Source organism: Bombina bombina, chromosome 2 (genome assembly GCF_027579735.1).
Source record: "Bombina bombina isolate aBomBom1 chromosome 2, aBomBom1.pri, whole genome shotgun sequence".
Taxonomy (NCBI): domain Eukaryota; kingdom Metazoa; phylum Chordata; class Amphibia; order Anura; family Bombinatoridae; genus Bombina; species Bombina bombina.
This window is the reverse complement of record NC_069500.1, coordinates 1,410,958,264-1,410,972,301: the sequence shown is the minus strand read 5'-3', so window position 1 is coordinate 1,410,972,301 and position 14,038 is coordinate 1,410,958,264. Positions and strand designations below refer to the sequence as shown.

Below are 14,038 nucleotides of genomic sequence, written 5' to 3'. Positions count from 1 at the left end.
TGGAGAAAGGATTATCTGCAAGTTCTCTGAAGGGACAGATCTCTGCTTTATCTGTTCTACTTCACAAAAGGCTGGCAGCTGTGCCAGACGTTCAAGCGTTTGTTCAGGCTCTGGTTAGAATCAAGCCTGTTTACAGACCTTTGACTCCTCCCTGGAGTCTAAATCTAGTTCTTTCAGTTCTTCAAGGGGTTCCGTTTGAACCCTTACATTCCGTAGATATTAAGTTATTATCTTGGAAAGTTTTGTTTTTAGTTGCAATTTCTCCTGCTAGAAGAGTTTCAGAGTTATCTGCTCTGCAATGTTCTCCGCCCTATCTGGTGTTCCATGCAGATAAGGTGGTTTTGCGTACTAAGCCTGGTTTTCTTCCGAAAGTTGTTTCCAACAAAAATATTAACCAGGAGATAGTTGTACCTTCTTTGTGTCCGAATCCAGTTTCAAAGAAGGAACGTTTGTTACACAATTTGGACGTAGTCCGTGCTCTAAAATTCTATTTAGAGGCTACTAAAGATTTCAGACAAACATCTTCTTTGTTTGTTGTTTATTCTGGTAAAAGGAGAGGTCAAAAAGCAACTTCTACCTCTCTTTCTTTTTGGCTTAAAAGCATTATCCGATTGGCTTATGAGACTGCCGGACGGCAGCCTCCTGAAAGAATCACAGCTCACTCCACTAGGGCTGTGGCTTCCACATGGGCCTTCAAGAACGAGGCTTCTGTTGACCAGATATGTAAGGCAGCGACTTGGTCTTCACTGCACACTTTTGCCAAATTTTACAAATTTGATACTTTTGCTTCTTCGGAGGCTATTTTTGGGAGAAAGGTTTGCAAGCCGTGGTGCCTTCCATTTAGGTGACCTGATTTGCTCCCTCCCTTCATCCGTGTCCTAAAGCTTTGGTATTGGTTCCCACAAGTAAGGATGACGCCGTGGACCGGACACACCTAGGTTGGAGAAAACAGAATTTATGCTTACCTGATAAATTACTTTCTCCAACGGTGTGTCCGGTCCACGGCCCGCCCTGTTTTTTTTAATCAGGTCTGATGAATTATTTTCTCTAACTACAGTCACCACGGTATCATATGGTTTCTCCTATGCATATTTCCTCCTGTACGTCGGTCGAATGACTGGGGTAGGCGGAGCCTAGGAGGGATCATGTGACCAGCTTTGCTGGGCTCTTTGCCATTTCCTGTTGGGGAAGAGAATATCCCACAAGTAAGGATGACGCCGTGGACCGGACACACCGTTGGAGAAAGTAATTTATCAGGTAAGCATAAATTCTGTTTTTTCAGTTTTTCATTGGTGCATACATACCCGCATTGGTGCACCTTCAGCTGTGCATGCATACCCGCATTGGTGCACCTTCAGCTGTGCATGCATACCCGCATAGGTGCACCTTCAGCTGTGCATGCATACCCGCATTGGTGCACCTTCAGCTGTGCATGCATACCCGCATTGGTGCACCTTCAGCTGTGCATGCATACCCGCATTGGTGCACCTTCAGCTGTGCATGCATACCCGCATTGGTGCACCTTCAGCTGTGCATGCATACCCGCATTGGTGCACCTTCAGCTGTGCATGCATACCCGCATTGGTGCACCTTCAGCTGTGCATGCATACCTGCATTGGTGCACCTTCAGCTGTGCATACATACCCGCATTGGTGCACCTTCAGCTGTGCATACATACCCGCATTGGTGCACCTTCAGCTGTGCATGCATACCCGCATTGGTGCACCTTCAGCTGTGCATACATACCCGCATTGGTGCACCTTCAGCTGTGCATGCATACCTGCATTGGTGCACCTTCAGCTGTGCATGCATACCTGCATTGGTGCACCTTCAGCTGTGCATGCATACCCGCATTGGTGCACCTTCAGCTGTGCATACATACCCGCATTGGTGCACCTTCAGCTGTGCATGCATACCTGCATTGGTGCACCTTCAGCTGTGCATGCATACCTGCATTGGTGCACCTTCAGCTGTGCATACATACCTGCATTGGTGCACCTTCAGCTGTGCATGCATACCTGCATTGGTGCACCTTCAGCTGTGCATGCATACCTGCATTGGTGCACCTTCAGCTGTGCATGCATACCTGCATTGGTGCACCTTCAGCTGTGCATGCATACCTGCATTGGTGCACCTTCAGCTGTGCATGCATACCTGCATTGGTGCACCTTCAGCTGTGCATGCATACCTGCATTGGTGCACCTTCAGCTGTGCATGCATACCCGCATTGGTGCACCTTCAGCTGTGCATGCATACCTGCATTGGTGCACCTTCAGCTGTGCATGCATACCTGCATTGGTGCACCTTCAGCTGTGCATACATACCCGCATTGGTGCACCTTCAGCTGTGCATACATACCCGCATTGGTGCACCTTCAGCTGTGCATACATACCCGCATTGGTGCACCTTCAGCTGTGCATGCATACCTGCATTGGTGCACCTTCAGCTGTGCATGCATACCCGCATTGGTGCACCTTCAGCTGTGCATGCATACCTGCATTGGTGCACCTTCAGCTGTGCATGCATACCTGCATTGGTGCACCTTCAGCTGTGCATGCATACCCGCATTGGTGCACCTTCAGCTGTGCATACATACCCGCATTGGTGCACCTTCAGCTGTGCATGCATACCTGCATTGGTGCACCTTCAGCTGTGCATGCATACCTGCATTGGTGCACCTTCAGCTGTGCATACATACCTGCATTGGCGCACCTTCACCCAGTGTTTTTCATGCTGCAGTCATGGTAAAAAATACGTATTGCTCATTTCCATCTCTCATTAGGCCTCTTTATTTTTGTATACACCACTTTCTTTTATTCCAGTCAAGTGGCATTTCTCTGTTTCCTTCTATCATCTCCCTCCTTCCCCTGTTGTAGCACAAATTCACGATATATATGTTGTCGCTCTAGGAATAGCTAATAATAATGAGAGAGAGAGAGAAATATATATAGAGCTAAAAATCATACCATGTACAAAATAAAGTGAACAAGGAAAAAAACTAAAGGAAAATGCGTGCCCCCTTCAAATAAAGTTTATAAAGGTATAGAAATCCACTGCAAACAGCAGCTCCACTAGTACAAACATATATTGTCCTTAGCAGCAATCTATAAAAGACAAGCGTGTGCTTATCATAGTGTGAAACTGTCAATTCACATGACTGAAACACCACAGTTGGTGCTAATGGAACAGGTTGGTTGTGTTAGTAGTCCCGCAGCTTACTGGCCTCAGTTTGTACTGCTAAACAATAATATTGCAACACATTTCTTGGTTATTTCCTTGTGGCTATTTCATCAGGCATCTCGTCCATACCCCCTTTCCCCCATCCTCCTTCACTATTTCTTTTTGTCCTAGTACTTTTGTTCATTCTGTCCTCCTCGGCACACGCCTCCTTGTTCTTCCCATCACAATACGCTTGTGCTTTTTTTTTCTCAACAAGTTTTTCTTGCATGCAATGATTTAGCCAGTGTGGAGAAATGTAAATTAATAAGAATGTTGTTTTTACATTACTTTAGAAATGGAACTATAGTAGTACATCCTAAAAGCCGGCAGCTCAATATGTTAATCACATTTATAATTATCTAATCGGTCTTTCTGTGTATTCTTAAAAGCTACCTATAAAATGTGTTTGTTGCTTCTCCTCCCCAGACATTACCCAGCACTTAAAACGTTGGAACAGTTAGAGCACACGTACCTTCCCCAAGTCAGCCACTACCGCTTTTGCCAGGTCATGGTAGACAACATACCTAAACTCCGTGAAGAGATCAAAGATGTTTCCATGTCAGACCTGAAGGATTTCTTGGAGAGCATCCGAAAGCATTCAGAGAGAATTGGGCAGATGGCTATGAAACAGGTAGATACTTGGTATGGTCCATTGGTCTCTTCCGGAGAGCTGAGATGGCATAACGTTAGCATGTTGCATGTAATTGTGTGACTTTTAGAATATTTAGGAAAATAATTAGCAGTCACTTGCTAATGTATTAATGTAGCTTTTTACTCTCTTCTGATATGCCAAATTTCTGCTTATTATTATTATTATTATGCGTTATTTATAGAGCGCCAACAGGTTCCGCAATACTTCAGTCGTTCATATAGGGCATGCAATTTTAAACAACTTTCCAATTGTCAAATTTGCTTTGTTCACTTGGTATTCTTTCTTGAAAGCAAAACCTAGGTAGGCTCAAATGCTAATTGTTAAGCCCTTTAAGGCCACCTCTTATGTGTATTTTGACAGTTTTTTACAGTTAACGCTAGTTCATGTGTACCATATAGGTAACATTGTGCTCACTTCCGTGGAGTTATTTGAGTCACCACTGATTTGGCTAAAATGCAAGTCTGTCAAAAATTGAAATAAGGGGCAGTCTACAGAGGCTTAGATGCAACATTAGCCGTGTTAGTTATGCAAAACTGGGGAATGGGTAATAAAGGGATTATCTATCTCTCCATCTTAATGGGAGGAGAGTCGACTGCTTCATTCATTACTTGTGGGCATTAAGAACCTGGCCACCAGGAGGCTGCAAAGACACCCCAGCCAAGGCTTAAATACCTCCCCCACTCCCCTCATCCCCCAGTTATTCTTTGCCTTTCGTCACAGGAGGTTGGCAGAGAAGTGTCGGAAGATTTGGAGTAGTCTCTAATGGGGGGTATTACTCTTCGAAATGGGACTGGAGTTTTAAGTAATCCTGTCACTAGCTCAGTGAGAGCATGGATGAAAGTTAGATGTAGGGAGTGTCATCTCTGCAAAACCTTCCCAACTCATGTTAACAGCCCCTTTGCAATCAGGGTTGACGCGTTCCGCTGCCTGCCTTTATTCACTCAAGTCCATGTCAGGAGCAATGCTACTAACCTGTCACACTTGAAGGGCCATGTACCTGTTCCACAGCATAGATTCTGGTAAGATTTTTTCATTTATACACATATGATAATGCAAGTAGACATCGTCACAGTGTGTCTCCTTTTGTGTCTCCTTTTATCTGTATAGAATCAAGGGTTAATATCCCTGGAAAGTGGATTATTGAACAGGGGGGGTTATGCATAATATCTAGCAATGTGTGAACATTCAGGTGAAGATCGGCACAGCCTTATTTTGGTGCGTTTTCTCTATAGTGCAGGGGTGGTCCTGCATGGCACTCCATGTGACCGGGTGTGGCCTCTTCAACTTCCTCTTTCCTGATTGGCATTTGGGGAGACGTAACAGTTTCTCCGTGGTCCGGTTCATAGGAGGTGGTGAGTGCCCCGGCCATTGGTGTATAAAGGTGCCATTTAATCTATCTCAGTCCGTATTAAAAGTGCAAGCTATGGAGGACTCTGATGTGTTAGAGGATACTCCCTCTTTAATTAAATCTAATACATGTGTTTATTGTGAGGAGGTACAGGTTAATCTGCCTGCTCAACTGTATTCCACATGCTTTGATAAGATTGCATTAGTTAAAACGAGAACCGGCACATTATTTCCTGCAGACATTCTAGAAGCGCTGGGGAATGGATGATGTTTTTGCACTGTATACGTTATTGGGCACTGGTGGGTAAAACATTAGAGATGGCTGACGCGGGAGATTTTGGCATATGTATTAGTCTGTTTAGATTCCGGTTAATGGCGGTTCAGTGTGATATACGCCACTGAGCTGCAGAGTTATGTTACGGCCACGAAGGCAGGGCTTCTTGTTTGCAGGTTCTCAAGGGCCTTAAGTTCGCTTGTGGTACAATATTTTCAAACAATCGTAAAGCAAGTGGGGGCAGGTAGGAGCTGCGGCGAGGTGACTGTTCTTTTTGATAAAGGCATAACAACTCAGGGGCAATACTTAGTAAAACTACTTGTTTGCTAATAATTCAGAGGCACCTACTTATTTGCTAACGGCTCAGGAACGATCGTAATAAATCTACTTATTTGCTTATAGCATAGTAGAAGATTTTATTATTTAAAGACACAGTACTTTATTTTTATTTTTTATTTTTTTCTGATTTAATATATATCTGTGAATTGACCAAGATTGCTTTGTTTGTTCTGTTATCATGGATGAACTTGAACAAAGTACATGCCTTATGTGTTTAGATGCCATTGTGGAACCCCCAGTTACGCTTTGCCCTCCATGTATTGAGAGGGCATTAGAGTGTAAAGAGAAAATTTTCTTTAATAAAGATATGTCTAATAAATGTCCTCAGACTGATAAAACTCAGTTTATGCCACAACTTTCTCCCAAACGTCCCTTTAACGCCCACGCAAGTAACGCCATGTTCTTCCACGGCGTCTGTGTCATTTACTCTGCAGGATATGGCTGCAGTTATGTCATCCACTCTTACAGAAGTTTTATCTAAGTTGCCGGTATTACAGGACAAAATTAGTAGAAGAGAGACCCAGGTGGGCCATGCGACTACTGATTCTTTGATGACGATCTCCGATGTACTCTCCCAGGGCTCGGGGGGGGGGGGTAGGGAAGTTCTGTCTGAAGGGGAACTGTCTGACTAACGTAGTGCTTTACCCCAGATTCAGACGTGATGTCCTTCAGATTTAAGCTTGAACACCTTCGCCTGTTACTGCGGGAGGTTCTGATGACTGGACGACTGTGACTCTATTGTTGTCCCTCCAGAGAAATTGTGTTAGATGGACAAGTATTTAGAGGTTCCATCTTATTCTGACGTTTTTCCAGTTTCTAAGAGAATTTCTGAAATTATTACTAGGGAATGGGAAAGACCGGGTATCCCGTTCTCACATTCCCCTATTTTTAAGAAAATGTACCCTATATCTGACACCGTTCGAGATTCTTGGCAAACGGTCCCTAAGATGGAGGGAGCTATTTCTACCCTGGCTAAGCGTACGACTATCCTTATTGAGGACAGTTGTGCTTTCAAAGACCCTATGGATTAAAAAGTTGGAGGGTCTTCTAAAAAAGCTATTTGTTTACCAAGGGTTTCTATTAAAACCAACGGCCTGCATTGTACCAGTCACAACTTCGGCTGCCTTTTGGTTTGACGCCTTAGAAGAGTCTCTTAAGACTGAGACTTCCTTGGAGGAAATAATGGATTGAATTAAGGCCCTTAAGCTGGCTAATTCTTTTCTTCCAAATGCTGCCTTTCAGATCGCCAAATTGGCGGCTAAGAATGCAGGATTTTCCATTTTAGCGCGCAGAGCCTTATGGTTAAAATCCTGGTCTGCGGATGTGTCCTCTAAATCCAAACTTTTGGCTATTCCTTTCAAGGGGAAGACCCTATTCGGGTGTGACTTGAAAGAGATCATTTCTGACGTTACGGGAGGTAAGGGTCACCGCCTACCTCAGGATAAAACATCTAAGCAGAGGAGTAATTTCTTTCATGTAATTAGCAAGAGTCCATGAGCTAGTGACGTATGGGATATACATTCCTACCAGGAGGGGCAAAGTTTCCCAAACCTCAAAATGCCTATAAATACACCCCTCACCACACCCACAAATCAGTTTTACAAACTTTGCCTCCTATGGAGGTGGTGAAGTAAGTTTGTGCTAGATTCTACGTTGATATGCGCTCCGCAGCAGGTTGGAGCCCGGTTTTCCTCTCAGCGTGCAGTGAATGTCAGGGATGTGAGGAGAGTATTGCCTATTTGAATTCAATGATCTCCTTCTACGGGATCTATTTCATAGGTTCTCTGTTATCGGTCGTAGAAATTCATCTCTTACCTCCCTTTTCAGATCGACGATATACTCTTATATATACCATTACCTCTACTGATTTTCGTTTCAGTACTGGTTTGGCTTTCTACAACATGTAGATGAGTGTCCTGGGGTAAGTAAGTCTTATTTTCTGTGACACTCTAAGCTATGGTTGGGCACTTTTTTATAAAGTTCTAAATATATGTATTCAAACATTTTTTTGCCTTGACTCAGGATGTTCAACGTTCCTTATTTCAGACAGTCAGTTTCATATTTGGGATAATGCATATGAATAAATCATTTTTTCTTACCTTAAAATTTGACTTTTTCCCTGTGGGCTGTTAGGCTCGCAGGGGCTGAAAATGCTTCATTTTATTGCGTCATTCTTGGCGCAGACTTTTTTGGCGTAAATTTTTTTCTGTTTCCGGCGTCATATACGTGTCGCCGGAAGTTGCATCATTTTTGATGTCTTTTTGCGCCAAAAGTGTCGGCGTTCCGGATGTGGCGTCATTTTTGGCACCAAAAGCATTTAGGCGCCAAATAATGTGGGCGTCTTTTTTGGCGCTAAAAAAATATGGGAGTCACTATTGTCTCCACATTATTTAAGTCTCATTATTTATTGCTTCTGGTTGTCATTTAAGGAATTTGATCAATTTTGCTTTATATGTTGTTTTTTCTATTACATATTGCAAGATGTCCCACGTTGACACTGAGTCAGAAGATACTTCTGGAAAATCGCTGCCTGGTGCTGGATCTACCAAAGCTAAGTGTATCTGCTGTAAACTTGTGGTATCTGTTCCACCAGCTGTTGTTTGTACTGATTGTCATGACAAACTTGTTAATGCAGATAATATTTCCTTTAGTACTGTTACATTACCTGTTGCTGTTCCGTCAACATCTAATACTCAGAGTGTTCCTGATAACATAAGAGATTTTGTTTCTAAATCCATTAAGAAGGCTATGTCTGTTATTCCTCCTTCTAGTAAACGTAAAAAGTCTTTTAAAACTTCTCATTTATCAGATGAATTTTTAAATGAACATCATCATTCTGATTCTGATAATGGTTCTTCTGGTTCAGAGGATTCTGTCTCAGAGGTTGATGCTGATAAATCTTCATATTTATTTAAAATGGAATTTATTTGTTCTTTACTTAAAGAAGTCCTAATTGCATTAGAAATAGAGGATTCTGGTCCTCTTGATACTAAATCTAAACGTTTAAATAAGGTTTTCTCCAACATTGGTGTGTCCAGTCCACGGCGTCATCCATTACTTGTGGGAAATGTTCTCCCCCACAGGGAAAGGCAAGGAGAGCACACAGCAAGAGCTGTCCATATAGCTCCCCCTCTGGCTCCGCCCCCCAGTCATTCTCCTTGCCGCTCTGAACAAGTAGCATCTACCACGGGGATGGCGAGGAGTTTGTGGTGTAGTTGTAGTTTTTTATTCTTCTATCAAGAGTTTGTTATTTTAAAATAGTGCTGGCTTGTACTATTTACTCTATAACAGAAAAGTGATGAAGATTTCTGTTTAAGAGGGCTATGATTTTAGCGCAAGTAACTAAAATCCATTACTGTTACCACGCAGGACTGTTGAAACAAGAGAATTTCAGTTGGGGGTAACAGTTTGCAGACTCATCTGCTTCAGGTATGACTAGTCTCCTTCTAACAACACAGGCTAATGCTAGATGACAGTCATTTTTCCCCTCAGGGGAAACGGTAAGCCATTTTTCTTTCACCTCAGCAAAAAAGATAACAGGCTTCCCCTTTTTGTTTTTTTATGCTGGTAGACACTGTTAGGGGCTAAATCGATTGGTTTTATTACAATATTATACCATTTGAAATATTTTATAAGCTCACATACACTTGGGAACGTTTTTTATTGATCTGGCTTGTTTTAGACACCTAAATCTAGTCAGGAAGGCCCCTTCACTCTAGTGTGCTGAGGGAGGAAGCCTCATTTTGGCACTTCAGCTGTGCAGTTGAATTTCAAGGCAGTGCATGCAGATTCATGTGAGAGGGTCCTGTGGTTCAGAAAGTGACTCCAAAAGGCTTTTTTCTGTGAGTGGTGACCCCTAAGGAAGGTAAAAAGCTGCAGCAAGGCTGTAGCTGGGATTGTGGTGTGTAAAAACGGTTAAATCCAACAATTAGCTCCGGTTTGCTTGTTTTAAGAGCTAGAGTCTCCATATTTGCTGTGCAATACTTTCTAAGCATTAAGACACTGGGGTCCAAATTTCAGAAAAATCGGATATTGCCTTCATAGTTTTTTGAACATTCAGAAATAAATGTGTCATTTTATTATTTAAAGAGACAGTAACGTTTTTGTTTAAAATCGTTTTTATTGCATTGTTTGCCTGCCTAAATCTGTTTAACATGTCTGTTCCATCAGATAACCTATGTTCTGTGTGTATAGAGACAAATGTGGTTCCCCCTTCGAGTGTTTGTGATAATTGCGCCATAGCGTCCAAACAAAATCAGGACAGCTCTGTTATTTTTCATAATGTTGCCCAAGATGATTTATCTAATGAAGGTAGTGGGGATAGCTCTACATCCTCTCCTTCTGTGTCTACACCAGCTTTGCCCGCGCAGGCGACACCTAGCGCGCCAGTGCTTATTTCTATGCAACAATTATCAGCAGTAGTGGATAATTCTATAGCAAATCTTTTATCCAAACTGCCAGTTTTTCAGAGAAACCGTGATTGTTCAGTTTTAAATACAGATAAAAAGGATGAACAATCAGACGCTGACGATGCCTTATCTATTTTACCCTCACATCAATCGGAATTGGCTGTGAGGGAAGGGCTGTCTGAGGGTGAAATTTCAGACTCAGGAAAAATTTCTCAACAGGCAGAACCTGATCTAGTGGCATTTAAGTTTAAGCTAGAACATCTCTGCGCTTTGCTTAAGGAGGTATTAGCTACTCTGGATGACTGTGATTCCATGGTAGTACCAGAGAAGTTGTGCAAATTGGACAAATTTTTAGAGGTCCCAGTGCACGACGACGCTTTTCCAATACCTAAGAGGGTAGCGAACATAGTGGAAAAAGAGTGGGAGAAGCCAGGTGTACCCTTTGCCCCACCTCCTATATTTAAGAAAATGTTTCCCATAGTAGACCCTAGAAGGGACGCATGGCAAACGGTCCCGAAGGTTGAGGGAGCTGTTTCAACACTAGCGAAGCGCACAACTATTCCTATAGAGGACAGCTGCGCTTTCAAAGCTCCTATGGATAAAAAATTGGAAGGATTGCTTAAAAAGATTTTTGTTCAGCAAGGGTTCATCCTTCAACCAGCTACGTGTGTTATTACTGTCACTTCAGCGGCGTCCTTTTGGTTCAAAGAACTAGAAAGGTCGCTCCAGAAAGAGACTTCCTATGAAGAAGACATGGACAGAATTCACGCATTAAAGTTAGCTAATTCCTTTATATTGGATGCCGCCTTTCAAATAACGAAATTGGCGGCGAAAAACTCAGGTTTTGCTATAGTAGCGCGGAGGGCGCTTTGGCTGAAATCCTGGTCGGCAGACGTGTCGTCCAAGACTAAGTTACTGAATATTCCTTTCAAGGGTAAGACCCTTTTTGGGCCGGAATTGAAGGAAATAATTTCAGACATCACTGGGGGTAAGGGCCATGCCCTCCCACAAGATAGGCCTTTTAAGGCTAAGAACAAGTCTAATTTTCGTTCCTTTCGCAATTTCAGGAACGGACCGGTTAATAACTCCACTGCCGCTAGACAAGAAGGTAACGCGGCCCAGCCCAAACCCGCTTGGAAGCCCATGCAAGGCTGGAACAAGGGTAAACAAACCAAGAAACCTGCTGCTGCTACCAAGACAGCATGAAGGGGTAGCCCCCGATCCGGGACCGGATCTGGTAGGGGGCAGACTATCTCTCTTCGCTCAGGCTTGGGCAAGAGATGTTCTTGATCCCTGGGCACTAGAGATAGTTTCCAAGGGATACCTGTTAGAATTCAAGGGACTTCCTCCAAAGGGAAGGTTCCACCTGTCTCGCTTATCTTCAGACCAGATAAAGAAACAGGCATTCTTACATTGTGTAAGAGACCTATCAAAGATGGGAGTGATAAACCCAGTCCACTCCGGGGAACAAGGTCTAGGGTTTTACTCAAACCTGTTTGTGGTTCCCAAAAAAGAGGGAACTTTCAGGCCAATTCTGGATTTAAAGATATTAAACAAGTTCCTCAGAGTTCCATCCTTTAAGATGGAAACCATTCGGACAATCTTACCATCAATCCAGCATGGTCAATTTTTGACTACCGTGGATCTGAAGGATGCGTATCTGCATATCCCAATCCACAAATCTCATCATCAGTTCCTGAGGTTCGCCTTTCTGGACAAACATTACCAGTTTGTGGCTCTTCCATTCGGTTAAGCCACCGCTCCCAGAATTTTCACAAAGGTGCTAGGGTCCCTTCTAGCGGTCCTAATACCGAGGAGCATCGCTGTAGCACCTTATCTAGACGACATCCTAATCCAAGCGTCGTCTCTTTCCAAAGCGAGGGCTCATACAGACATTGTGTTGGCTTTTCTCAGATCTCACGGGGGGAAAGTGAACATAGAAAAAAGTTCACTGTCACCGTCCACAAGGGTTCCTTTTCTGGGAACAATAATAGATTCTGTGGAAATGAAGATCTTTCTCACAGACGTCAGAAAGACAAAGCTTCTAAAAGCTTGTCGAGTTCTTCACTCTATTCCTCAACCCTCCATAGCTCAATGCATGGAAGTAATAGGACTAATGGTCGCAGCAATGGATGTGGTTCCTTTTGCTCGAATTCATCTAAGACCATTACAGCTGTGCATGCTCAATCAGTGGAATGGGGACTATACAGACTTGTCTCCCCAAATTCAAGTAGACCAGGTAACCAGGGACTCACTTCTCTGGTGGTTGACCCAGGATCACCTGTCTCAGGGAATGAGTTTCCGCAGACCGGAGTGGGTCATCGTCACGACCGACGCCAGCCTCTTGGGGTGGGGCGCGGTCTGGGACTCTCTGAAAGCTCAGGGCCTATGGTCGCGGGAAGAGTCGCTTCTCCCGATAAACATTTTGGAACTAAGAGCTATATTCAATGCGCTCCTGGCTTGGCCTCAGCGGAAGCCAGGTTCATAAGATTTCAGTCGGACAACATAACGACTGTTGCGTACATCAATCATCAGGGGGGAACAAAGAGTTCCCTAGCGATTGAAGGAAGTAACCAAGATAATCCAATGGGCAGAGAATCACTCCTGCCATCTATCTGCTATTCACATCCCAGGAGTAGACAACTGGGAGGCGGACTATTTGAGTCGTCAGACTTTTCATCCGGGGGAGTGGGAACTCCATCCGGAGGTCTTTGTTCAGTTAACCCAATTATGGGGCATTCCAGACATGGATCTAATGGCGTCCCGTCAGAACTTCAAGATTCCTTGCTACAGGTCCAGATCCAGGGATCCCAAAGCGACTCTAGTGGATGCATTAGTGGCGCCTTGGTCGTTCAACCTAGCATATGTGTTTCCACCGTTTCCTCTCCTCCCCAGGCTCATAGCCAGGATCAAACAGGAGAAGGCCTCGGTGATTCTGATAGCTCCTGCGTGGCCACGCAGGACTTGGTATGCAGACCTGGTGAATGTCATCGGCTCCACCATGGAAGCTACCTTTGAGACAGGACCTTCTAGTACAAGGTCCATTCGAACATCCCAATCTAGTTTCTCTGCAGCTGACTGCTTGGAAATTGAACGCTTGATTTTATCCAAGCGTGGGTTTTCAAATTCTGTGATTGATACTCTGGTCCAAGCCAGAAAACCTGTGACTAGAAGGATTTACCATAAAATATGGAAAAAATATATCTGTTGGTGTGAATCCAAAGGATTCTCCTGGAGTAAGATTAAAATTCCAAAGATTCTCTCCTTTCTCCAAGAAGGTTTGGATAAAGGATTGTCAGCTAGTTCTCTAAAAGGACAGATTTCTGCATTATCCGTCTTGTTGCACAAACGACTGGCAGCTTTGCCAGATGTACAAGTTTTTGTTCAGGCTTTGGTTAGAATCAAGCCTGTTTACAGACCCATGACTCCTCCTTGGAGTCTAAATTTAGTTCTTTCAGTTCTTCAAGGGGTTCCGTTTGAACCTTTACATTCCATAGATATTAAGTTACTATCTTGGAAAGTTCTGTTTTTGGTTGCTATTTCTTCTGCTAGAAGAGTTTCTGAATTATCTGCTTTGCAGTGTGATCCACCCTATCTGGTGTTCCATTCAGATAAGGTTGTTTTGCGTACTAAGCCTGGTTTTCTTCCAAAAGTTGTTTCCAACGAGAACATCAACCAGGAAATAGTTGTTCCTTCTTTGTGTCCGAATCCAGTTTCAAAGAAGGAACGTTTATTACACAATTTAGATGTTGTTCGTGCTTTAAAGTTCTATTTAGAAGCAACAAAAGATTTTAGACA

General features: G+C 43.5%; 1 protein-coding gene across 2 annotated transcripts in view; it reads left to right on the top strand.

Moving 5' to 3' along the window:
• The window catches only part of EXOC6B (exocyst complex component 6B), a 1,420,949-nt gene that overhangs the window by 394,793 nt on the left and 1,012,118 nt on the right, over window positions 1-14,038 (top strand). For both annotated transcript variants that reach the window (XM_053704356.1, XM_053704355.1), the window contains exon 6: window positions 3,646-3,850. In XM_053704356.1, coding sequence (XP_053560331.1) covers window positions 3,646-3,850 — 205 coding nt within the window. The remainder of the gene's footprint in view (window positions 1-3,645; window positions 3,851-14,038) is intronic.